The following is a 23,971-nucleotide window of genomic DNA, read 5'->3' on the forward strand; positions in this document are numbered from 1 at the left end:
GGAATATAATTTTTGTGGGAAAATAGAAGCATTTTTGATGCTATGAAAACGCTCCAATATGAACTAATAATGAGTCTGGAGAAGATGCAGGTGCTGTTCTTGCATAGGACATGAGTTTGATTCCCAGCACCCATATCAGGCAGCTCACAACTGCCTGTAACTCTACATCCCCTGGAGCCAGACATACTCATATAGACTTACACATGCATGCATAAGTAAACAATAAAAAATATTTTTAAAAAAGAAACATACATAAGACAGAGCAAGAGAGTAGGAACTGACATTGCTAGACTTTTAGATTTACGTCCTGGGGCCAGAGTAGGACAGTGCTATCTGATAAAGCCTCAGTGTCAAAGAGTCTGCTGATAGTTCAGCAAAAAACATCTTTACCTTGTTGAATTAGATGTATAACTATATATAAATAGTGCGTGTGTGTGTGTCCTATACCATTAAAGAGTTAAAGATCCTCTCTTTTATTGCATTTTCTTTAGACAAATATGGATCTGTCTCACTTGTAAAATGTCTGTAGCTTTAGCACTAGGAGGTACAGTCAGGAGCAGTGTAAGTTGGAAGCTAGCCTGGGGAACTAGCAAAACCCTGTTGAGACAAGGGAGAGCCAACTTCACACAAGCAGATTTCATAGTCACTGTACCTTGTTTGGGATTTATCAAACCTTACCGGGAAGTGCTGGCTCAGCTTTGCAGAAATGCACAGGAGCTGCTACTTTCCTTACCTTGCAGCCTAAACTGTTAGAATGTTTTCCACTTTTTTGTTGATGTAGCTCTGGTGCTTCTCTGGACATTGTTACTGTTGAAATTATGAGGGTGACTCAAGCCACACTGCCTGAGTTTGGATTCCAGCTTTGACAGTGACTGACTGATGCTTACTTTAGGAGAGAACTTGAACTATTTTTTTATTTTTAAAGATTTATTTATTATCATATGTAAGTACACTGTAGCTGTCTTCAGATGCACCAGAAGAGGGCATCAGATCTCACTTCGGATGGTTGTGAGCCACCATGTGGTTGCTGGGACCCGAACTCAGGCCCTTCAGAAGAACAGTCAGTGCTCTTAACCGCTGTGCCATCTCTCCAGCCCCGAACTTAAACTCTTGATGCTGGTTTCTTCATTTGTAAACGGGGGGTGATAATGCCCAGAAGCAGTTTGTGGTAAGAGTCAGTGAAGATGGTCTGTGGAGCTCTCAGACGTGCTACAGCATTGGTTGCCATTGCTGTTACTGTCCTGTCGGTTGACTACCCTAGTGTTTGTTTCTTTGCCCAGTTCCACTCCTTTTTCTGTACCTGTCATTACTTCTTCTCCACAGGTATTTAAGGGATGTTACTAACAGTATATATAAGTGGCTGCTTCATTCATTACTGTTAGGCTCAGGTTGCACAATGGGGCTATGTATAAAACTATAGCTTACTAGGGTTTCTCCAGAAGGAACCACTGGGAGGCATGGGTTCAAATACTGTGTAGAGATATCTGGTAAACAGTAAGCATTCTGTTATTCTATCTAATGTAATTTCTCTTGGAAATAAATGTATATTCTTCCAAAGAATTGAGAGAGGCCAGCAGTGATGGTATAACCAGTGAGCTCAGCACTTAGGAAGCTAAAGCTTGATCCAAAGCTCGAGGCCACCTGGGACTACACAGTGAGAGAATAAAAAGGGAGAGGAAGGAGAATGGAAAATTTCTACATTATTTTATTACTTTGAATTTTTAAATTGTTAGAGCCAAGAGCTATGCATTTCAAATGACTGTACACAAAAATGCCTTTATGTTTTGACAGATAGTATAGGTGAGGTAGCTTAAATTTCATGGCATTTCAAACTAAATATTGGCCTTGGAGTTGTTCAGAACTTAGCTGTGCTCCCTCAGCTAAAGGTGGCACCTCATTTGAAGGACCCAGCAGAGTTCCTGTGGAGGTGATGGATTTTATAGGAGTCTCCTGGCTCGGGGACAAGTGCCAGAGAGTGAAGGTGTTGGTGCTGCCGGTTCCTGTGTGTGTAAGTGACGTCATAGTCATGGCATAGATGACTAAAATCCACACAAAGGAGGAGGCTACGGTAGCTCGGTCCTCATTGGCTTGTCTGGAATGGCTCACCTGAATCTGCCCTTTTCTCTGTGTGAGCTAAATGGATTTATGTTAAACTGTCGTTTTCACTAGTTGTGTGGTTGTGTGTGTGTGTGTGTGTGTGTGTTTGAGACAGGGTTTCTCTTTCCAGGTTGTCTTGAAACTCACTCTTTAGATCAGGCTGGCCTTAGACTTAGAGGTCGCTGCCAGAGCCGTGTGCCAGCACAGCCCTGCTGTTTTCACTGCTCTAGTACCAGACTGTTTCCTGTTGCATTAAGAGGAAAAGAGAAAAGAGAGTTACAAGTGCCTGTGAACTTTCCCACACTCCACTGTGGAACCAAAGTTCATGGATCAGTCATGGGGTTTAGCTGGTCACGTGTTTCTTTTGCTGAGTTAATGGTTACTGATGTTGCTGTTTGTCTTCTGGCTTTATTTAGGTTCCATGTCCTTAGCAAGCTCCTGAGTTTCATGGCACCTATTGACCACACCGCAATGAGTGATGATGCCAGGTGAGTGGCAATGCTTGTATGTCTCGGGTAGCCTCGGAGGAGAGCCAGTCGCTGGCATCACAGCAAGGTCTGTCACGTTTGTTTACTGCCATGGTTACTATGAAGTCCAATCAGAAATTCCATCAATCTCAGTACCATCTCTGGTGGTTTGTCTTTGTCAGCATTAGTCCCCCTGCCTGGGTCATCTGCTCCTCTCATGGCAGAGGCAGCGTGCTGTGTGTGCTGTGTGTGCTGTGTGTGCTGGGTGTGCTGGGCGTGCTGGGTGTGCTGTGTGCAGTGCTCTCTCTCAGCACGCAGTGTGGGGACCTGATGCTTGTGTTATTTTTGTTGAAGCTGCTGTTGGGGATTACAGATATTTTTGTTTTAAATAAAAGGAGTATGTGTTCATAAAGCTGAAATAACCGGATCTATGAAGGGGACGTGTGGATGCTTGTTATTCAGAGATAACATTTTATTTGTTTGTTTATCTATTTATCTTGGGGCAGGGCCTCACTGTGTGGCCCAGGCTAGCCTAGAACTCATAGAGTTCTGCCTGCCTCTGTCTCCCAAGAGCTAAGGTTAAAGAGACGTCCCATAATGCCTTGCTTTATTTTTCCAGTTTTTAATTTGTTTTGCTTTCTTGAGACTCTTAGCTTAGATGAACTGAAAATCTTTGGGTAGTCCAGATGGCTTGAAACTCAGGACAGTCGTCCTGCCTTATTCTCCCAAGTGAGGAGACTGGAGGAGGTATTTGCCATCACACACAGGTGTCTTTGTTTTGTTTTTGAAAGAATAATTTGCTGGGCATGTCGCACACCTTTAATCCCAGCACTCTAGAGGCAGAGGCAGGCAGATCTTTGAATTTAAGGCCAGCCTGGTCTACAAAGTGAGTTTCAAGATAGCCAAGGATACACAGAGAAATCATGTCTCACAAAACCAAAATACTACTACTACTACTACTAACAACAACAACAACAACAACAACTTCTGCTGTGTATCTGTGACACAGTCTTTACTCCCAGCGTTGGAAAGCAGAGGCAAGTGGATCTCTGAGTTTAAGGCCAGCCTGGACTCCATAGCAAGTTCCAGAGTGTCCAGGGCTGCATAGTGAGTTTCTGCTGAAGAAGGTGGAGGAAGAGTGTTTCTTCTCCATTTATTCATTTTCATTTTACTCTAATAAAGAGATCCCCCTTCCTTGTATTTATTTTCCATGAGTGATTTGTTTATAGCAACATGAATTCCTGCTTTTCCATCTTACTCTATGAGCCACTTATTTTGATATTAAAATTGTACAGATTGATGGAAGTCCCTTCAGGCCTGGTTGTATCATTTTAGTGTGACCCCAACATTCTTTATACCCTCATTCTTTGCACATGCTCTTTGATGGTTCACTTTAGGGTCTCACTACATACTCCTGGTTGGTCTGGAACAGGCTGGTCTTTCAAAGCTTATCTTCTACTTTCCTTGTGTTTGTTCTGAAATTGCTCCTTCTTGAAGAAGCCCTCCTATTAGTGGTATTCAAATTTGGGTGTAAAATAGTGTTTATTATTTCTGGCTATTCTTATATGAAGGGACTCATAGTGTGTACATGTAGCACAGGGAGCATGTAGGCACACATGTACACTCAAAATGTTTCCATTCAGGGTTTGTTGGTTTGGGGTTTGTTTGTATATTTGTTTCAGCTTGTTCTTGTTTTTCTTTTTTATAGAATTAAAATTATGTTCTACTATATTTTTTATACTGTGAACATTTTTATGTCATTAAATTTAGTCATTCACTGACTAGTAGATACATTATTTTATCATAAATAATGTTGTGGTAGTCTTCTTAGTGGTTGACTGTAGGCTGGTGTTGGCTTTGCCAGGTGTCTCTCAAGTCACGTGTAGCCTTTCTACTTGTTTCTAAACCTCATCCGATCTCATTGTCTCTAGGCCTGAAAATAGCAGATTTAGGCCACACACTGTTGGCTGTTTGCCATTTGGTTTGTTTGAGTACAGAGCAGCTTGTCCATAATCCTACATTCACTTGAATTTCCTATCCTCACTTCCTGAGTGCTGCGATTACAGGTGTGCACCGATGTGCATTTTTCATTCAGTGCAGGGAATTTAATCCAGGGTTTCATGCATGCTGGGCAAGTGCCATACCACCTGAGCTAAATCTCTAGCCATAGATTTTCCTTATATTAAATAGTACCCCAGAGGTTGTTTCTCTGAACTTATCTATATTTATCCTTTTGGATAGTATATTACATACTACAGTTACAAATTATTTGAAAAGCCAGACATGGTAACATTCACCCATAATTCTAGCACTTCAGAAGCTGAGACAGGAAGATCAAGAATTCAAGACCAGTCTGTCCCATTTAATAAGACACTTATCTCAAATGAACCCCCCCCCCAAAAAAAAAAAGTATTTGAGAATGAATGCAGTGGTTAGAATCATTTGGTCCTGGCTGCCTAAGAAGCATAGTTGCTGATTGCAGAGCAAATCGGCCTGAGTTCCTCCAGAGCCAGGAATGCTAGGGCTGATCTCTTGGTCTCTCCCTAACCCTTGTGTATCCAAGGTGGCTGCCGGCTTTAGTCACCAAACCACCCCTGCTTGAGACAGGAAGAAGAGGAAAGAGTAGTGCCAGCCATATCTGTGGGCTCTTGTTTTGAGTAAAAGCTTCCCCAGAATGCCTTACAGCAGCCTTTTTCTAGTTTTTCCTTGGCTGGGTATGTGTTGTATCGCTAGGTCTGATCGAGCAGCAAGGAGAAGAGGTTAGGACTGTATGGTTTAGGCAGCAGAGTGTATTTATAGGGGGATAAAGATGTTTTGTTGTTAGATAATGGTTACCAACATCCTTTCCTAGTGGATTAGCTTCAGATAAGGAACTTGACAATGGTCTTGTAGCTTAAGAACTGAGTGTTTATGTTTTCTTGTTGTTTTGCTATTTTGGAGACAGCCTCTGTATGTAGCCCAGTCTGTCCTGAAAAGGCTGTTCTGGAACTCGCTGTGTAGACTCGGCTGGCCTGGAACTTAGATGTGTCTTCTTCTGCTGGGATCACAGTGTGCGCCGCCATCCCTGAAACTGAGAATGTGTTTTTCCAGGACACTCATTCACATTGTGTCTCCTAAAGTGGGGGTTCATCGGTCTTTCTGCTCAGGCTTTATCCTCTGAATGGGCCAGATGAACTATGAGTACTGTAACTGGGTGTCAGCTCTTTCTGCTTCTAGCATCAAAACTTCCAGGGCTGGAAGGTATTGCTGCTTTATCTTAAGTAAAAAGGAAAGGGTAGTAGCATGGTCGGTTTTGTGAGTTTTGTTTTGCTCTTTTAAGACAGTGTCTTGCTGTGTTTCCCAAGCTGGCCTTGAACTCATAACCTGCCTCCATCAGCCTCCTGAGTGCTGGGTTGCAGGTGTGTATTCTTGTTTTGTTTCCCTCAGTGGGAAGAGTGACGTGTAAGTGATGCAGCACCACCAGTCTTCTGTACAGAGATTCAGCCAGCCTTCCATAAAAAACGCTTAGGGGGGCTGGTGAGATGGCTCAGTGGGTAAGAGCACCCGACTGCTCTTCCAAAGGTCCAGAGTTCAAATCCCAGCAACCACATGGTGGCTCACAACCATCTGTGACGAGATCTGGCGCCCTCTTCTGGAGTGTCTGAAGACAGCTACAGTGTACTTACATATAATAAATAAATCTTTTAACAAAAAAAACCAAAACAACAACAACAAAAAAAAACACAGGAAGAGAGTACTGGGGAGATTGTACAGAGGCGTGAGGGCCTCAGTTGGAATCCCTAGAACCCAGGGAAAGCCTGGTGCAGTGATGTGCATCTGTAATCAAGTTCACTTACCTTGAGATGTTAGGTGAAGGCAGAGAATCCCTGTAAGCTCAATGGGCCAGCTAGCCTAAAGTACACTGCAGTGAACAGGGCTAGCAGGATGGCTTAGTGCGTGAAGGTTCTGGCTCCCAAGATTGATGATCTGAGTTTGATCCCTAGGAGCCCACATGGTAGGAGAGAATTGAGTCCCAAAAGTTGTCCTTTGACCCCTGCCCTAAATATACCCACACATACATACAATAAATAAGTATAAAAATTAAAATAAAGCAAGGTAGAAGGCACTGGCTGACACCCAAGGTTGTCCTCTCACCTTCACATGGGTGCTGTGGCATACGTGTGCCTGCACTCACAGACATGAGTTTTGTGCTCACTCATACACTCATGTGTACTCATATAAGAAAATGTTTAAGGAAAGAAAAATTGGATTTGGAGATGTAGCTCAGATGTACTACACTTGCCCAACATGCCTGAGGCTGTGGGTATGGTCCCAGAACCACTAAAAAGGGATGGGAGGAAGAGGAGAGAGGACAGTTATGTATGTATTTAATGTGCTTTTCCAAGGTATTGTCTCCAAACATTGTGGTAAGTGGTGATTACATAGCTCACACTGAATTCAGTAGTGAATACAGATGCTAATCTAGAGGTTGACAGAAGTTCATACAAATGCTATACTGTTTTATACACAGGACTGTAGCCTCTGCGGATGTTGGCATTGCTGCATTCCTCATGGATGGGTAGGGAGACAGTGTCATTGCAGTGATGGAGTCTGATATCTTAGGGGAAGGGGCAGGGGGCCTAGAGCCAGTCTGCCATGTGTACTGAAGGGCCACTGTGTGTGGCCTTCATCCGGTGGCATTCAGCTTTGTGTCATTTCTTATGCCACGATGGGGACTGTTCACGGATGTTTTGATGTCACTGACTCCTTGCACTGAACACGTGAACAGCTCAGTTTTTGCTAACTTACAGATAAGTCATTTCTGCCATGTATGAGTACAGAGTACAGAGGTTTAAACAGTTTTTTGTTTTGTTTCTGATTTTGAGTTTGAGAAAGACTTTATAAGCATGATAGAGGAACCAGAGAATTATTAATAAACTTGAGCACATACATTCCCCTGAGAAAGACCTCAGAAACCAGGTCCATTAGCAAATGACAAACCAGGCCAAGTCAGTCTGGTGGTGCTGTGCTCTTAGTAAAGGAGCGACAGCTTCCTCATGGCCCAGTCATCATGAGGGCTTGAAACCTAGACAGTAGACATTTCAACCTGTGGTGAGGGTGTGAGGGGTGAACTTTCATGTACTGTTTTGAATGTGTGGCTAGCAAATCCTTTTGGACACTTACTGGTTAATGTTTGTGTGTGTGTGTGTGTGTGTGTGTGTGTGTGCGCGCGCGCGCGCGCGCGCGCGCGCGCATGTGCATGTGTGTGTAAAGGAGCTTTTGTTCTAGGATCTTTATTCTAATACTGTTTATAATTTTGAAAAACAAATAATACAAATAACTATACATAGGGGACTGGTTAGATAAAATTGTTTTGATGAAATTATGAGCAACTGTTGAGAAAGAAGCAGAGTTGTGTAACAAACATCAGTGGAAAAGAGCCTACTAAACACCCCACACTGTAGTGCCATTTCTCGGTTAATAACATAAACAAGTTGAGTCTCCGTTAATCAAAATGTTCAGAACCAGAAGATTCAGGAGCTTTTTCAGGCTTGGCAATGGTTGCATAGACTTTGTCAGTTGCTTCCAGAATGAAAAAAATCTGAAATCAGAAAGGTGCCACGTGGCTATTTGATCAGCATGTTGGTACTCAGAAGTTTCAGCTTTCAGGAGCTGGGTTCTGTTGTAGTGGTGTATGCCGTACCTGGCATTCTTGAAGGTTCAGTTCCCAGCACTGGGACAACAGAGCAAGGTACAGGTTTCAGATTTTCATGTTGGTGCTACCTAACGTGTATAAAGTAGGGGGAAAAAAGACCAAAATAGTTGTACTGCCATGCAAAGATCTCCAGGATAATCTGTTAACTGATGAGAGAAATCTTGCCTGTAGCACTCATTATAGTCTAAAATAGAAAGTAAGGGGCTGGAGAGATGGCTTAGCAGTTAAGAATACTTGTTGCTCTTGTACAGGACTCAGGTTCCGCTCCCACCACCTACATTCTGGTCACAACCATTTGTAACTATTTACAGGAAATTCAGTGTCCTCTCTGAACTCCATAGATACCAGGCATGCAGTGTGAACTTTCATATAATGTACATATATACACGCAGGCAAAACACACATAAAATGAAATGAATGCATTAAAATTTAAGTTACGAACATTAAACAGGCATATGGTATCCTTGTGTGTCTGTACCACAGTGTGTCACTGTATGAGAGTGTCGGCTCAGTGGCCGCCTGTGGGTAAGGGACGGAAGCCGAGCACTGTAGTTTTCTTGCCTGCCTCTGGGCTAGCCTATTCCATGAGAGAACTCATCTGCCCCTCATTAGGAGCTAAGAAGCAGCCTGTGATTTACTGCTGGGGAGTGGAGGAAGTAAAAGATTCTTTTACTGTATTGTGTCTGTAGTACTTGAACTTTCTACAGTAACTTATTGCTTTGTATCAACAACATCTTCATTTTTGAAGTCATGCATGTGAACTATGGCAGTATAGGGAAGGGTCTGCTATCCATCCCTCTGTTGCAGGTTGTAAGGTGAAAGGTGGTCTCTCCCTGGGGTTCCTGCCCTACGCTGACTTTGTGGACCCAGCTGCTTCTTTCAGGCTCTCCTCCCTAACTGTGCTGTCAGGAACTCCCTGTGCTCTTGCTGTTTTGTTCCCACAGGTGGCTCCCCAACAGTGGTGAGCTGATCAGGTCTGTGGTGCCTTCATCTCTCTGCAGGTGTCCCCGGCTCCAGCTTACTGTTTGCCAATAGGCCTACATTAGATTCTGCCGGGTGGGGCTCTGAGTGCCCATCCCTGACTCTCCCTTGTCCCTGTCCTCTGAGGTCAGTAGATTTGGATTGGTTGGAGTGGACTGGAACGGGAATGTACTCATTAGAGAAAGAGCAGAGCTCCTTCAAACACAATGTTAAGCACACTACTGTGTGGGTAAACTGTGCTTTACCGCAGCCCCACCTTGTCCCTGCGGAGTGCTCTTTAGTTAGTTAATTTTTGCTGATATAAATTCTTTTCTCACACTAGGAATTTTTGTCTTGAAGTGATCTATTTAAAAACCCTTTTTAAATGCAAAGTAGCCCAGCTGAGTTCTCCTGTGGGAGAGTTTCACTTGGGTCCTGGTTTAAGTGCTTTTGGGACACTTTTGTTAGTGAAAGTTTTGGGTGACCCTGGCATGTCCTTCGTCCAGGAGGTGTGTCTCCAACTCTGAGGGAGACATGGGTGTCTGGCATATTTTCTTGAATTGAAAGAATCTGTGTGCCTTTGCACAAGGCTTACATGAACCTGAAAGCAAGTACCACTTCACCACACTCTGCCGGAGCAACACTGGAGACAGCCAGCAAGGGGGTGGGGGGGGGATGGGATGAGGAAAGCAGGCATGGGCTGCCACTCTGTGTCAGTCCTGGCTTCCCCTCTGACTTATAGGCAGAGGTCTTTCTAAGCTGGTCATGGACTTTGAGTACAGAGTTTCCCTCACCTGATGTGAGTACTGACCACAGAGAGTTTACTGTCGTCAGCAAACTTCCATAACCTTCCGCGGCCTTTTGCTGCCTAGGCCTTTGGAGGCAGACTTTAGAGTTGTGAAGTCTTGCAAGGTGTGGTGCCTTCAGGAGGAACATTGCAAGCCCCTGAGACATGCTGAGAAGGCGCCCATGGCGAAACTTCACTAACTCTGCTCTTGGCAAGGACAGGGGGTCTCAACAGTCAATGACAGTCAGCTGGTACAGGCCTGAGAAAAGTGACATGACTGTGTTTGCTGCCAGTTCTAGGAGGATTCTCCTTCCAGGTTGACTCTGGCACTGACACTATAAGTGCAGGTTTTTGCAGTTTTCTGTGTAACTTACTTTTATTACAAACATGATGGCAACATTAGCATTTAGAATTATTTGGTTCCTTTACAAAAACAAACAAACAAAAAAATCCCAAGAAATTCTTAGTAGGAACAGCAGCCTCAACCTCTCCTGCAGAATAAAACCTCATCTTTTCTACATGTATAAAGCTGCTGGCATGAAACAGAAGGTAGGGACCCTTCGATGATGAGTGTTGTGTACTGAACGTATTATTGTCTTACATCTGGAGTTTAAGAAATGTGCAAATGTAAGCCCGTCTTGTAAAGTGCTTTGTCAACATCGCAGCCATGTTGCTGCTGAGGTGCCTTGGTATAATAGAATTCCTACAGGCAATTTGTCTTCTGCTTGCCGTCTTTGTGTATGGTGTGCAACCTACATTCTGTGTGCAGGCATGTTCCCCTCTCTCCTAATCGAAGCCCATAGCCACCCCCTGCCCCATCCCCACCCCACATGCTGTCTTAAAGCTCTCCTGCCTACGGTGCTGCTTTATTCACTGGAACTGGGCACTGGTCTTGATGAGAGATTGTGCTGTAGCTTGCACAGCATTGAGAGCTCATCTGCTGTGACCTCAGGAAACACCGTCCTTACAGGATTTTCTGTTGGGTAAGAACTTTAGGCTCGAATGGTTAAAATACAGATGTTTTCTCTGAGGCTTCTTATCTCCTAAGAAGACACAGGGTATTCTGACAGGTGAAACAAGTCCAGGCAGATATGCAACACTGATCTAATCAGCAGAACACGAGCCCCGCTCTAACTGGTGCTGCCTTTACCAGCGTCATTAAGGGCTCCCATTACTCTTTTATTAGCCGCTCCTTCTCTTCCTTATCAGATTGCAGAGCAAACATAACTCACGGCAGTGATTTGATCTCTGTTAAAGAGGATTACAGCTTTGCATTAGCTCGGATTGACATAGTTTATAACTCACTTGTTGATTCTCAGGAGAGTGGTGCCACGTGCCTGACCTCCCCTGGCAGAGCTGAGAGGAAAGGACCCCACAGATCATCGTTAAAGATGTCGCCCAGCACAGACAGAGATCCAGGTTTTCCTTAAGTAACAGCAGAGGGGATAGTGGAACACTCTCAAGTTCAAGCCTAAGACTTGGTCCAGACTCAAACCTGGGTTGAAAATAAAACATTACTGTTGTGTCTTTGTTTTTCCTATTTGGGGCTGTTGGCCTCTCACACTCGAGAATTTGAACTGTCAAATTGAAGTTTGGTTCCAAGTAGGAGGGGGTGATAGAAATGCATCTTCTTTCAAAGTCTGGCTTTGTGGCTGCTGTTTTCATTTCTGCAGCCAGGTTCTCGGTATTTCCTCATAATTTAAAATTCTCTCTTCTCCCCAAAGGGCCTTGCATGTTTATTAAAGTGGTTCTAGATCTTTTCTTAAGGATTTGTTTTAAAAGTATTATGATATTCTAAATGTAGCCTCTTACAGATACTGCTTTAATCACAGCTAAAGTGGCTTGCAAGTGTGTAGCTAAGCTTTCAACCTTTCTCTTGATTGACCATTCACATATATTATTAATGTTTCCCATGGTGATCCCCAACTGACATCAGATTGCTAAAATGTATAGATCATTTTTGTTTCTCCATGATGCCCTTATTTGCTCTGTTTTTTCCACCTGGTTCTGATTAGCAGGGAAATGGCACTGAGGGACATGATCATCTCCACCCTGTTGTGATCAACAGTGGATGGCACTGAGGGACGGTGTCCTTCTACTCACTGAGCTCCGTGTCAGACCGGCATAGGCCTTCATCAGAAGGCAGTGGAATGGTTGACGTTATCTACAGTTTATGATTAAAATTCTAAGTCATGGAGTAAATAACTTGCTCAAGTTAAAAGTTGTGAACTAGAGTGTCTGAGTGTAGCTGCTAACCGCTGCTGCTGCTGGAGAGTCTGTGGAATAATGCAGTATCTCAACCAAAGAGAAAGCATTAGTTTGCCCAGAGTAAATCTTTTCTGTAAAGGGACATTTTCTATATAGGAAAGCTGTGCTACTGACGGTTAACATTTTGGTATGAATCACCGAATTTCCCAAACCTGCCCTGTGGTTATTTTGCCTGGTGCTGGTGCCAAGGCCTAGACCATACAGTGGATACAATACTAGGGATCTCTGGTACCCAGCCTTGGTTTAGGGGGTGTTTGAGTCATTTTTACTTGGATGAACCTAGGGGAAAGACCCAAAACCACTAATTTTTCTACTGCTTCTTGAATTTTGTGTTCTTCTGTTGGTTTTTCTCTTGACCATATTGGCTGTGGTTTTTATACCAGGTTGGGTTTCTGCTGGCCTCCTACAAACTGCTGGTCATTGTGGAAACAGGCTCTGATGAATAGTAAAAGCTATGCCTGCTTTTAGAATTGTCTCACGAAAAAATAAACTGTAGAATGCATTTGTTTGTATATCACTGAAGGCATAATAAACCTGGACAGGTCCTGTTATTTTTATGTTGTCATGAAAAGGAAACATAAGAGAAGGGGTGTCTATGTCCAGGAAGGTGTCACTAAGCACTCCTGGGGTGAGGCCCTGAATGAGCCACAGCTGCACCTTGTGTCCTATCCATGGCTTCCCTCTGGGAAGCAGAGCACTTTATAAACGTTAACTCATTTTACCCTCTAGGCACCTCCACTTTAAAGGTAAATAAGGCTGAAGGTTCTTTCTTCTCCAGTATAGATGAGGAACGCCATCCAGGGAGAGAAATGGGTTGAACAGAGGCTGGCTAGGTAGGGTCTAGATGGGGCCGTGGTGTTGTCCTGGGCAGTTCTCCTTTCTGCTTCTTAGGGCAGTGGGGGCTGGGCCATTGTGTGGAGTGTGAAATGCTGCAGAGACGAGCAATTGTTCTTCAATGCTTTGTGCTCTTTCATAAGAAAGGAGAAATCAATACACATTTTCTCATACACGCACATGGCAGCCGTTCGCCTCTCCCGCAGCTCGATCCTGCAGGAGGAGATACAGCTATGCAAGCCAGCAGGACACACTGGCTTCCAAGAGAAGACATGAAAATTCCTCATCCTACATTTACAGTAAGCTCCCTAAAGCTAGTCATAAAACCAGCTGCAGGACCAGTCTCTTCAGCTGGAGTGAAGACTGTATGCTGTAAGGTGGAGGGTTCTTTGAATGTGTTCTGGCAGGAGGTATTCCTAGCATAGACTCTGTTCAGAATCTGGTTTATGGAGAAGTTCTTTGAGGGATACGGTTAGAACGTAAAAAGATGAAGGCAGCAATTTTTATCTTTTCAAATTTGTATCTGTATTATTGTACAGATAGGCATAGATCCAGGCATAGCAGTTTATGCCCATAATATCAGTAGTATTCTAGAGGCTGAGGCAGGAAAATCACTATAAATCCATTGAATTTATAGTAAAGGCCAGTCTGAACTACATAATGAGTTCCAGGACAGTTTGGACTGTACAGGTGGTCCTATCTCAAGTTAGTCTTATTTTATTATTGTAAAAGATGTCATTGATCCCTGGAATTCAGTTACAGTTTCTGCCACCAAACAGTCCAGAGTAGGGTATGAGTGGTGGAAGTTTTGCCACTGTAAACAGAAAGATGGCATCAGTTGACAGAACAGCTTTGCATGGCAAGAAGGAATGCAGTCGCTTCTCTCCAGGGTAGTGGCTCTGGAGACTGTGAGTACACTTCACACAGCAGAGACCGAGAGTGGAAGCAGGTGAGTTATCCAGATGCAAGAGGAAGGCTGAGAGTGGAGAGTGGAGGAGGAACCAAAAGGCAGGCAACAACGTTCATTCATGGAGCCTGGCCGAGTGGGCCCCAGGCATCATGGCAGCAGCCCAGCATGCTGGCTCATCCACAGGGAAGAACAGTGTGTCTGACCCAGACCCTTGGGCTGACAGGAACTTACTGGCTAGTTTCTACATGTTCCCACCCCTTAGAAGTTGAGGTTCTGTGAGCCCCAGCACCAATGTGAACACCTTGGTGTGAATGCCAGTGTGCCCGGGTACCAGCTTCACTCATCTCCCCTGATACTGAGGAAGTGAGTCACGTCCAAGCAGTGAAGCACCCCTGGCTCATCATAAGAGCCATGGAAGGGGCAGCTGTTTGAACAAGAGCTTCATCTTGCTGAAGCCAGCAGTCATGAAACCATAAACAGAACAGCGGCCAACTCTATTGCCAGGATCACGGTGGCCTGATGTTAATATTAAACATCCCAGCAAGGCAGAATGCCCAGTGCCTAGCTCCAGAATAAAAATAAATAAAAATAAGAGCAAACCCTGATAAAAAAAAAAAAAGCAGTGAGGTGATTTGTTGTCTTTCCTTTGTGAGGCCGTTTGTCTTCTCTCACATCAAATCTGTTATAAAACAGTCAAACTGTGAAAGTAGAAATCATCCCAGGAATATGCAATATTAACGCACAGGAGCAGCAAGGAGCAAGTCTCCTTTTGTCTGAAGACACCCCCACCCCAACAAATCTAATAAGGTAAATTATTTTTCCTTAAAAAGATATGAAGGCTAGTAGGAGGAATAGTAGAAGTTTTGAGTATTTTCTGTCTTTGTTAATGTGGAGTGAATTTATAAGGAGAAAGCCATAACAAATTCCCACCTTGTCCCTCTTCCCTCCTCTCCTCGCCCCATCTTTTCAGGTCTTTTGTTTGGGGCCTGAACCTGCTTCTTTAAACATTTATAAATCTTGAGTCTGTCTGATCTTTAGGTGACAGGCCAGAGGCCACATCACCAACTGTAATTTAGAGCTGTGGGTCTAAAGGCATCTGCAGGGGTTTGAAGGACCCAGTTCTGACCTTACTGAGGGAGCACATTGAAATAGCCCTCCTCAAGTCTCCTTCAAGCTCTGGGAGGATGCTGATGAGAGCAGACAGCCTGGGTAATTTATGGGCTCCTGGTCCCCTTTGAAATGAGTCATATACTGCCACCTTGTGGTGAATTGGCACATCTGCAATTTGCTGTCTGGGATCATTTTGTTTCCAGACCCTGATGATTAGTGATACTAGAGAGATTCTCTGGGTCACTTAGTACTTTGCTAGCTTGATCCCATGAAATAGTTTTCAGGAATTTTTTTAAGGGAAAAAAAAAGACACATAGAAGTTGGTCTGTGGGAGGCTGCCCCATTCTTTTTGCTATTCCCTTTGTTTTATGGTGTGTAGGTGTGTGTGTCTGTGTGCCTTCATTTCTGGTTTGGGTTTGGCTTGGTATGAAATCTGGGAAGATCAGAAAGGAGGTCTTTGAGCCACTTCTGTTAGTAGGAGAAAAGGGGAGTCTAGTGACTTCCTTAGCTGTGTGCAGGAGTTATATATAAGCTTTCTGCCCTGTGAGTTGTGTTATTGAGAGCCAACCATGAGGTGTCAAGATGGCCACTTGTCCTTCATACCTCTGTGAAGGAGACACGGTTTTGTGTTCTAGCAATAGCATTTATGGAGGATGCAGTAGTTTCGCTGCTGAAGAAGCTGCCATTTTCTCAGGCCAGAATGGGAGCTAGCTCTGACAACAGGTTGCAGCGATTGTGCACCATTACAACTGCTACTGCTGTGCTTGCTTTTCTGTTTGGATATTTAAGACAGCGGGCTGATGTCTCTTGATTTTTTTTTTTTTTTTTTGTATCTCTAGAAAAGAAGCAATTGTGCATATCCATTGCCTTCTGGCTCACTGGAAGGGATCCTCCGTTTAGTGCCATTGGCACCTTCCAGTACGTATTTAGAATGCCAGAGCCTATTAATAGAGTAAAAGAGAGCAGAACTCTGAAGGTAAGGGATGTCTGTGTTCAGAAGGTAGGAGGCTAGCCCAGGATGTGATTCAGTGTTACAGCGCTTACCTGAGGTATAGAGGGCCCTGATATGTTCCTGGCTTATGCACACAAATGTGCCGATGGAGTCCTCTGTTCCCACTGACCTATCTGGACTACACCAGCAATGCTGTAATCGACACGGTGCTGGGATGCTGGGATTGGCACAGAAGGTCTGAAGGCCTTACCTGGAGAGGCAAATTATAGGCCTTGGGTTCAGCATACTGCCAGGAAGCTTTGCAGAGGCCGTGGAGAGAACTGTGGAACTGTTAGCCTGCCCTGGGGCACTGCCATTCACTTTCCTTCTGTCCTGGCCAGAGGGTTAGTCATAGAACGGCAGCGTTCAGTCCCTGTGGGCCTCTCTTAGGCGTAATAGTTGTCTGGACAGGCGTCTGAACGTGGTCGCCTTTCTCATCGGACTTCTCTGATAGTCCCTGGTGTCTTTGTTGTTGTTGTTGCTGTTTATTTGTTTTTGTTTTTTAGGATTTTAAAATGTGTATAAAATAAAAAAAATGTGAATCTGCCCATGTGAGTGCAGGTACCTGCAGAGGCCAGAAGAGAGTGTAAGATTCGCTGAAGCTGAGTTTGTAGGCAGTTGTGAGCCACCCAAAGTGCGTGCTGGAAAGTAAGGTTGGATTGTCTGTGAGAGCCGTATGCACTCCTAACAGCCAGCTGTCTCTCCAGCCTCCTGCTGTGTCTCTGTAATCCTCAACAGTAGCTAGTAAAGTTCAGGCTGGCATTCAAACACTTATTAATTTATCATACTGCGTGCTGTATTTGAGTCCAAGGATTATTCATGTCTGTATGTGTTTATAAGCATCCAAAAATACTAAGTAAATTGTTTTCAGAACACAATAATGAAAGGCGTTGTTAGTGATGCTGAGTTTGGTCAGGGTACCATTGGCACAGTGCACTTGTCTACACAAGCAACCAATGCTCTTGTCTACACAAGCAGTCCCCACCTTGTCTGCTTGGTGCCTTCTTGCAAGGTTTTAAACGATCTGGACTTTGCTCATCATGACACTGGGGGAGTTAAAGTTGTTAGCCTGTGTGCGCTATCACTGTCCCTGCTTCTTAAATGCATGTAGAGGGGCACAGGCTGCCACATGGTAGTGTGTAGTGTAGGGTGTGCAGTGTGCAGAGGAGGGAGAGAGCAGAGGGGAATGAAAGGTGGTCAGAGTACTTTCCAGGTATGCCGTGGGTGTTAGGGTTGTCCGACCCTGGAGAAGCGACAAAGGAGCAACTTTCACATTAATCAGAGGCAGTTATGTATGTAGGTTTGCAACGGTCTTTCTCTTCTTTCCTTCTTTCCTTCCTTCCTTCTTTCCTCTTGCTTTATTGCCCAGGCTGGCCTGGAACTTGGGTCCCACTTACCCCAGCCTCCCGAGTGCTTAGATCATAGCATAGGTATGTGCCACTGTGCCTGGTGCACATTGTGCCCTTACTCAGACTGCTTTGTTGAAGAATGTATTTGGAGGACATGAGGTTCTCACTTATAGAGAGACCTTGATGTGTTTTAGATGGTGGACAGGTTTTTCTGGGGATCTGTGGGTCAGCTGCTTTCTTTGTGCTGCCCACAAGATCAGCCAGGTACAGCATATAGGGGGTTAGGGTGCCTTGGAGCTTGGGGTGCCTTGGAGCTTGGGGTTTCGAGGCCAGAGTAGGACGAGCATGGTCTTCCAGGAAGCAGATAGGAGAATTCAGATCCAGATGCCACAAACTACTGACCTAGCAAATTGAAAGCCCCACACAGGCCATTTGCAGGTTTAATAAGCTGCGTTCTACTATTTGCCCAAATAGCATGAAAGACAATGATGTGTGCTGCAGTCCTGTGAGGAGTGCACACCATATACTCAAGGCCGTGGAAGTCCTCATTCACCAGTGCTGCTTGCATGCCTCCCTTTAGAACACACGCAGGAAGACACACCCTTGTTCACACATGCACATGTGCACATACACTCCATCTCTATGGAAAATGGCTGCTACTGCATGAGTGTTTTTTCCCAGTAACAAGGTTTATGATAATATAGTAAAAATATTAAATTAGAAAATGCCTCACTAAGGGTTATAAAACCTTACTACGCTAGAGATAGGTAATTATCCCCTCTGCAGCCTAAATGACAGTTTAAAAGAAATAAAAATGTTCGTCCTCATTACTTGCTTTTGTACGTTGTAATACAGGGTGAGTTAAATTTTAATCCAAGGAAAAGTTCCTGCCATCGACCCTCCCACCCTGGGTCCAAGGCCTGGTAATTACTCTGTGGCCCGTGCTGTGTCATTTCAGCGTTCCTACCAGTGGACATTGCCACTGGCCATTGAGAGCAAGGGTATGGAGATGAGGCAGGGAGGCAGTTCCTTAGGTCCTCATCTTCTCGTGATGTGATCAGGAGCAGGAGTCTGTATTTGAAGCAATGGCTCACCAAGTTCACTGTGCAGAGCCTTACAGGGACAGCACTGCAATGCTCCATGTGCACTGGAGGACTGGAGGGTCAGGGTGGCCGCCTCTGCTGCCTCACTTCTGGTGTCTTCTCCTTGCAACTCCCACAAGTTGTCCTCCGACCTCCACATGTGACCAGGCATGAACACACAATAATAAAACAAATAAATAAAAATGCTGCCCCAGAATATATCACATGGCAGCTTAAAATGTTGGTCTCCTGCAAGCTGGGCTCTGGTTCTGCGCAGCAGTCATTCACTGTGTCCAAGCTCCAGTGTGACTGGAGCCCTGAGGGGGTTTTAGGGGCGGTGCTGCTCTAGGCAAGGAGGACCCTCGGGGAGGGGTTCTACTGGGTGTCTGGAGTGGAAGGCATGGGAAGGGGAGGGGAGGCACCCTGTCTTCCCTGTAAGGCAGTCCCAGCAGATGGACAAACAGAGCAGAGGGCTGGACTTGCTTGCAGATGTTTACATTGGAATAATCCTTTCTTCACTCAACCTGTCGCCCTCTCTAGTATATTTTAAGAACAGAGGTGACTCAATTTCCCAGGTTACTTTGCTACAAGCAGCTGCGTATGTTTGTCAGTTTTGCACACCGAGTGTGAAATGATGTTCTTTTAAAATACAGGTTCAGCATTCACTCTGCTCCTGACGTGGAAACCCTCAGAGGACAGTAACTGCTGCCTTTGGCTCATGCACTGTGCTGCCATTGTGGAGCAGAGTGGAACCATTTGCTTGGGGGCAGTGATGGCTTTGTGCAGGCCAGCAGGGCGAGGCTAGGAAGATTAAAGCAATGCTGTGCCCTGCATCTCTCCTCAGCCAGCATCACCTTGAAGTCATGCTGTCCTTTTTTGTCATAGCAGCTCTCTCCTTGTTTAATTTTGTTAGTTGAGATGGCTAAGGAGGCTGTGTTGGGAATCTGGCTACAGTGTGAGGAGTGAAGCTGGGCTGGGCTGCTGGGGATCCAGAGGGGCGGCCTGTGGTGTTCATTTGCATCTGGGGTGAGGCCTTCAGCTCTGTAGGGCTGGGCAGATGCTTGGAGCTAGAGAACCATGGGAATGTGTGTGGGTCAGGGCTGGCAGTTTAGGGTGAGGCTTCCAGCAAATTGTTGTGACTATAAAATGCCTGTAATAAAGCTAGAGACCCTCTGCTGTTTTCTGACCATAGTTTCTCTGCCTGTTCATTGGCCTCCACAGGACAGCATTCTGGGTTTCCCCTGCTTGCCTGCCATTGCTTTGACATATCCTGAGAGCTGGGGTTCCCATGTTAGTGTCTCACTCCACAGCTACAGCAGGGGTGAGTGCTGAAAAGCTGAGCCGCCCACAGTCATGGCAGAGGCTGGGAGGCCACCGAGGGTTAAAGCCAAATACAACCCTATCAGAGCCAGACAGATCTCCAGCAGTTGCAAAGATGGCTTCTGTTGCATCAGGGTGGCTGCTGGGAGTCCTCAGACAGCAAGAACACCTTCAGAAACCCATTTCTTAACAGGCTAAGGGCTAGATCTGAAGATGTCAGTCTGTGGTGTTCCTTTGGGATGTAGACAGAGCAGATGTGGGCCCTTGCCTCAAGTGTGTCTCCTGGATCTCAGGGATTCTCATCTTGTGGGTCTGGCCTGTCTGAACTGTGAGCCACCTCTTCCTCCAGACAAGGTGGCTCCCCATCCAACTTGCACCCTTTGCCATTTCTTAGGCTGAGCTAAATGTGTCGCACAGATGTAACAGCAGTGTAAGCTGTAGTGATTATTTGCTGTATTTCTAAAAAGAGACATTTTATTTTTACTTATGGCATGTGAGTTTATGCCTGAGGACGGTGTTAGATCTCTGGAGCTAGACTCACAGGGTTGTGAGCTGCCTGACAAGGGTGCAGGAAAACAAACCCTGGGTTTTTGGTTTTGTTTTGTTTTGAAGAGCAGCAGGTGCTCTTAACCCCCAAACCATCTCTCCAGTCTCCATCATTGTGTTTTTAATGTCCACATTCAGCTATAGAGCTGGGCATAGTGGTGCATACCTGTAAATTCAGCACTTGAAGAGCAGAGGCAGCAGGATCCAGCATATGAAGCCAATGTCAAAAATAGTGAGACCTGCCGGGCGTGGTGGCGTACGCCTTTAATCCCAGCACTCGGGAGGCAGAGGCAGGTGGATTTCTGAGTTCGAGGCCAGCCTGGTCTACAAAGTGAGTTCCAGGACAGCCAGGGCTATACAGAGAAACCCTGTCTCGAAAAAACCAAAAAAAAAAAAAAAAAAAAAAATAGTGAGACCTTAAAAATACAGTATGGGGGTGTGTGTGACCCAGCTGATAAAGCTCTGTTGTACAAAAAGGGCTGTGTTTGACCTCTGCACCCGCATTTAAACCCAGGTAAGGGTACACACTCACAACCAGCACTGAGAGGTGGAGCCAGGAGGATCCCGAGAGCACATTGGCCAGCCAGCCGCAGCCAGAGAGAAGCCCTGTCTCAGGACACAAAGTGGACAGTTCCTAAGGAAAGTTCCACCCCCACCCCCGCCCCACCCCCACACAACTCGTTTTACTTCATTGCTGTGGTCTATGAATCATATACTTATGCACACTTATGTATCCAGGCTCCTATGAGGTCTCAGGAGGATGCCAGGCACCTTCTCTTGCTGAACCTAGAGTGCATGGTTTTCTGGCTAGCCTGCCTATCCAGCAAGCCCCTTGACCCTGTTTCCACTGTTGCCCTACACTGAGGTCACCGAGTGCATGGGCACACTTAGCTTGTCACACGGCACACGGCACTGCATATCTGAGCTCAGGGCTGTGTAGCAAGCATTTTACCCAGTGAACCGTCTCCTCAGCCCAATAATGTTAATTTTTAAAATCCAACTTTAAAAATAAATTAGCCAATTAAATTATTTCTTAGACTGAGATTACAGCAAAGGGTGTGGGGGAGGGGAAGAGCCCTCACTCTGCTCTGAAGCTCCGCACACATGATCGTAATTGGGATCTTGTTGCTGGGTCATTTCCATTGTTTTTCAAGTACTGCCAAGTCCCAGAAATGTATGAAAACTAAATTATATCCCCTACATCCCATGTCTGATTGAATCCTCTCGTTGCTTGCCAGTCTCATATATCCTATTAAAATATTCAATCTTGTTTTCTTACTTGAAGAGCCTGTCTGTAAAGGGCAAACTTATAGAAAACTCATTCCCTGGAGACAGGGTATCCAGCCACACTGCACTATTTACATATTTCACTCTGTGATTGGCTGCTTCTGGGTTTCTTCTTTCCCTTGTATTTGTGAAGAAGTGCTCCGAGATGTGGTTCTTAATTACATGGCTGTGTTTTCAATTGAAGAAACAGATGAAGGTATTTCCCAGCTTCTTGGTTCCTTTTTAACCTTGAAAAGTTAAGCAGCATGTTAATCAGTTTGCTTTATGTCCTAGGACGGAGTTGTTTCGATCTCTTTTCGGCCAGCTCAACCATCCTGATGCAGACCGTGGGAAGTGACAGTAGCATCCTCTCAGGCCCGACCTCAGCACAGGACCCACCAATAAAATGATCAAAACTACAATAAACCTTTTTTTTTTTTTAATCTGTTGTCACTGTCTTCACTGTGAGTTCTTGAGCTGGAGGGGCTGGTTTAGGGTTAAATTGCTGAAAAGACTTAGTTTTTCTAGTTATAGTCTCTTCATATGCTGTAAACCGTTATTTCTTGTCCATTCTCCCCTGCATGCACACTCAGGTTGTTTCCACATCTGGACTGTTGTGAGTTAACTGTGGGGTCAGCTGACCTTCACCTGCTGATGGACAGCTGTGGCAGGCCTGCCCACCCGCCGGCCCACGTGTGTGTGTGTGTGTGTGTGTGTGTGTGTGTGTGTCTGTCTGTCTGTGTGTGTGTGGCTGTGTCTCTGTGTGTGTGGCTGTGACTGTGTGTGTGTGCGCGCGCGCATGCCCCCAGGACCTAACAGGCTCTGAGCACATGTTCTGTTCTCCAGCTTTTTGGGGGTTTGGCGGGGCCACCGTGCTGTCCTCTAATGGTCACTCTAACTTTTGTTCCCCAGATAGAGTTGAAGGGCTCACCTTGCTGCTTTGTCAACATTTGTCGTGACTTAAATTTGGTAAGAGCCATTACACCAGGCAGTGCCTCAGTGTGGTTTTAATTTGTGCTTCTCTGTATCAGTAATGTCCCCTGTTCTCTAGTGAACTTCTTGGCCAATTGTATGTCTTACTTTGAGAAATCTGTTTTCAGAATGGATGTTTGTTCTAAAAATGGGTGGATGGAAGAATGTGGTCTGTGTGCACCGAGGAATTCTGTCCATCCTCAAGCCAAGAAGAGACGCTGTCCTTGGTGACAGCACGGATAAACCCAGAGGACTGCGTGCTGAAAGAAGCCAGGAACAGAAAGAAAAGAATCTCTTGCGTGGCTACCAGCCCCTGGGAGGGGATGGCCTTGGGGTATAGAGAGTTGTCTAGGCTGGAGGAGTGAGCTTTGCAGACCAGAGTAATGAAGGAAATAAATTCCAGAAGTCTCACCATTAAAAAAAAAAAAAAAAAATGAGCAGCGTGGTACTGGATCTGTTAAAAGGCTCCATTCAGCCACTTGATGCTGTGCACATCTAGAGTGTTGCCCTTTAGACCATGAATATACAGTTAAGATTCTCAATGAAAAAGAACAGGTTTGGGGCAGAGGGTGTAGCTCATTGATAGAGTACTTGCCCAGCATGCAGAGGCCCCCAGTTCCATCTCTAGCACAGAGAGCAAAATGCTAACTGTTAAACCCATGAAAGAAGCACCTATACTGCTTTGGGTAGATGAGGACTCGCTCAGCAAGACAACGTCCACAGGTGGGCCGGGGGTAACCCTGATTTCTCCCAACAGAGACAGGTGGACCTTTGACTTCCATCTACAAAGTGAATTCCAGGACAGCCAGGGCTTTTTAGAAGGCATTGTCTTAAAGATTCCCCAGGCCCTGCTTAGCTGGTGTGACCCAGCAGGAGGAGGTGGTATGCTTGTTTTTCATCCAAAGGTCAAAAGCTGGAAATTAAATCCCCATAAGGGGGATTTATTGGCTTGCTGTGGTCAATATGCATCAGATTATCCTACACACGAGGTGTAGGCATCTCAGACCAGCACACTCGCTCCTTTGATCCAGTTTTTCAGAAAGAGCAGTAGAGTGAGAGCAGAGATAATGGCTGCAGACAGCTGGGTGCAGCATTAACTCAAAACCAGACATTTTAAAAGTCAGATTTTGATAGTGTTTTGTTAAAACTCAGTAGCAACATTTCTTGTCCAGGAATCCGGTGTCTGTTTCGGGCATGAATTTTCCAGTTGAATGGGGCTACAGGAGAGCAGAGCTCCCCATCTCTTTCTCATTGTGCCTCTGCACATAGATCCCAAGCTACCTCTTAGGCTTGACTGTCATGGAAATGTTTCAATTA

General features: G+C 45.2%; 1 protein-coding gene across 2 annotated transcripts in view; it reads left to right on the plus strand.

Annotated features, from left to right (window-relative positions):
* Positions 1 to 22,125, plus strand: part of Aatf (apoptosis antagonizing transcription factor) — an 88,693-nt gene extending 66,568 nt beyond the window's left edge. Inside the window, exons 12-13 of one of the 2 annotated variants that reach the window (XM_021178130.3) lie at positions 2,514 to 2,585; positions 20,931 to 21,963. In XM_021178130.3, the coding sequence (XP_021033789.1) occupies positions 2,514 to 2,585; positions 20,931 to 20,934 (76 nt within the window). In that variant the 3' untranslated portion in view covers positions 20,935 to 21,963. The other variant, XM_021178129.3, reaches the window with a different exon arrangement.
* The last annotated feature ends 1,846 nt before the right edge of the window (positions 22,126 to 23,971 follow it).

This window comes from Mus caroli, unplaced genomic scaffold, assembly GCF_978045245.1.
Source record: "Mus caroli unplaced genomic scaffold, Mus_caroli_1 scaffold_13, whole genome shotgun sequence".
Taxonomy (NCBI): Eukaryota; Metazoa; Chordata; class Mammalia; order Rodentia; family Muridae; genus Mus; species Mus caroli.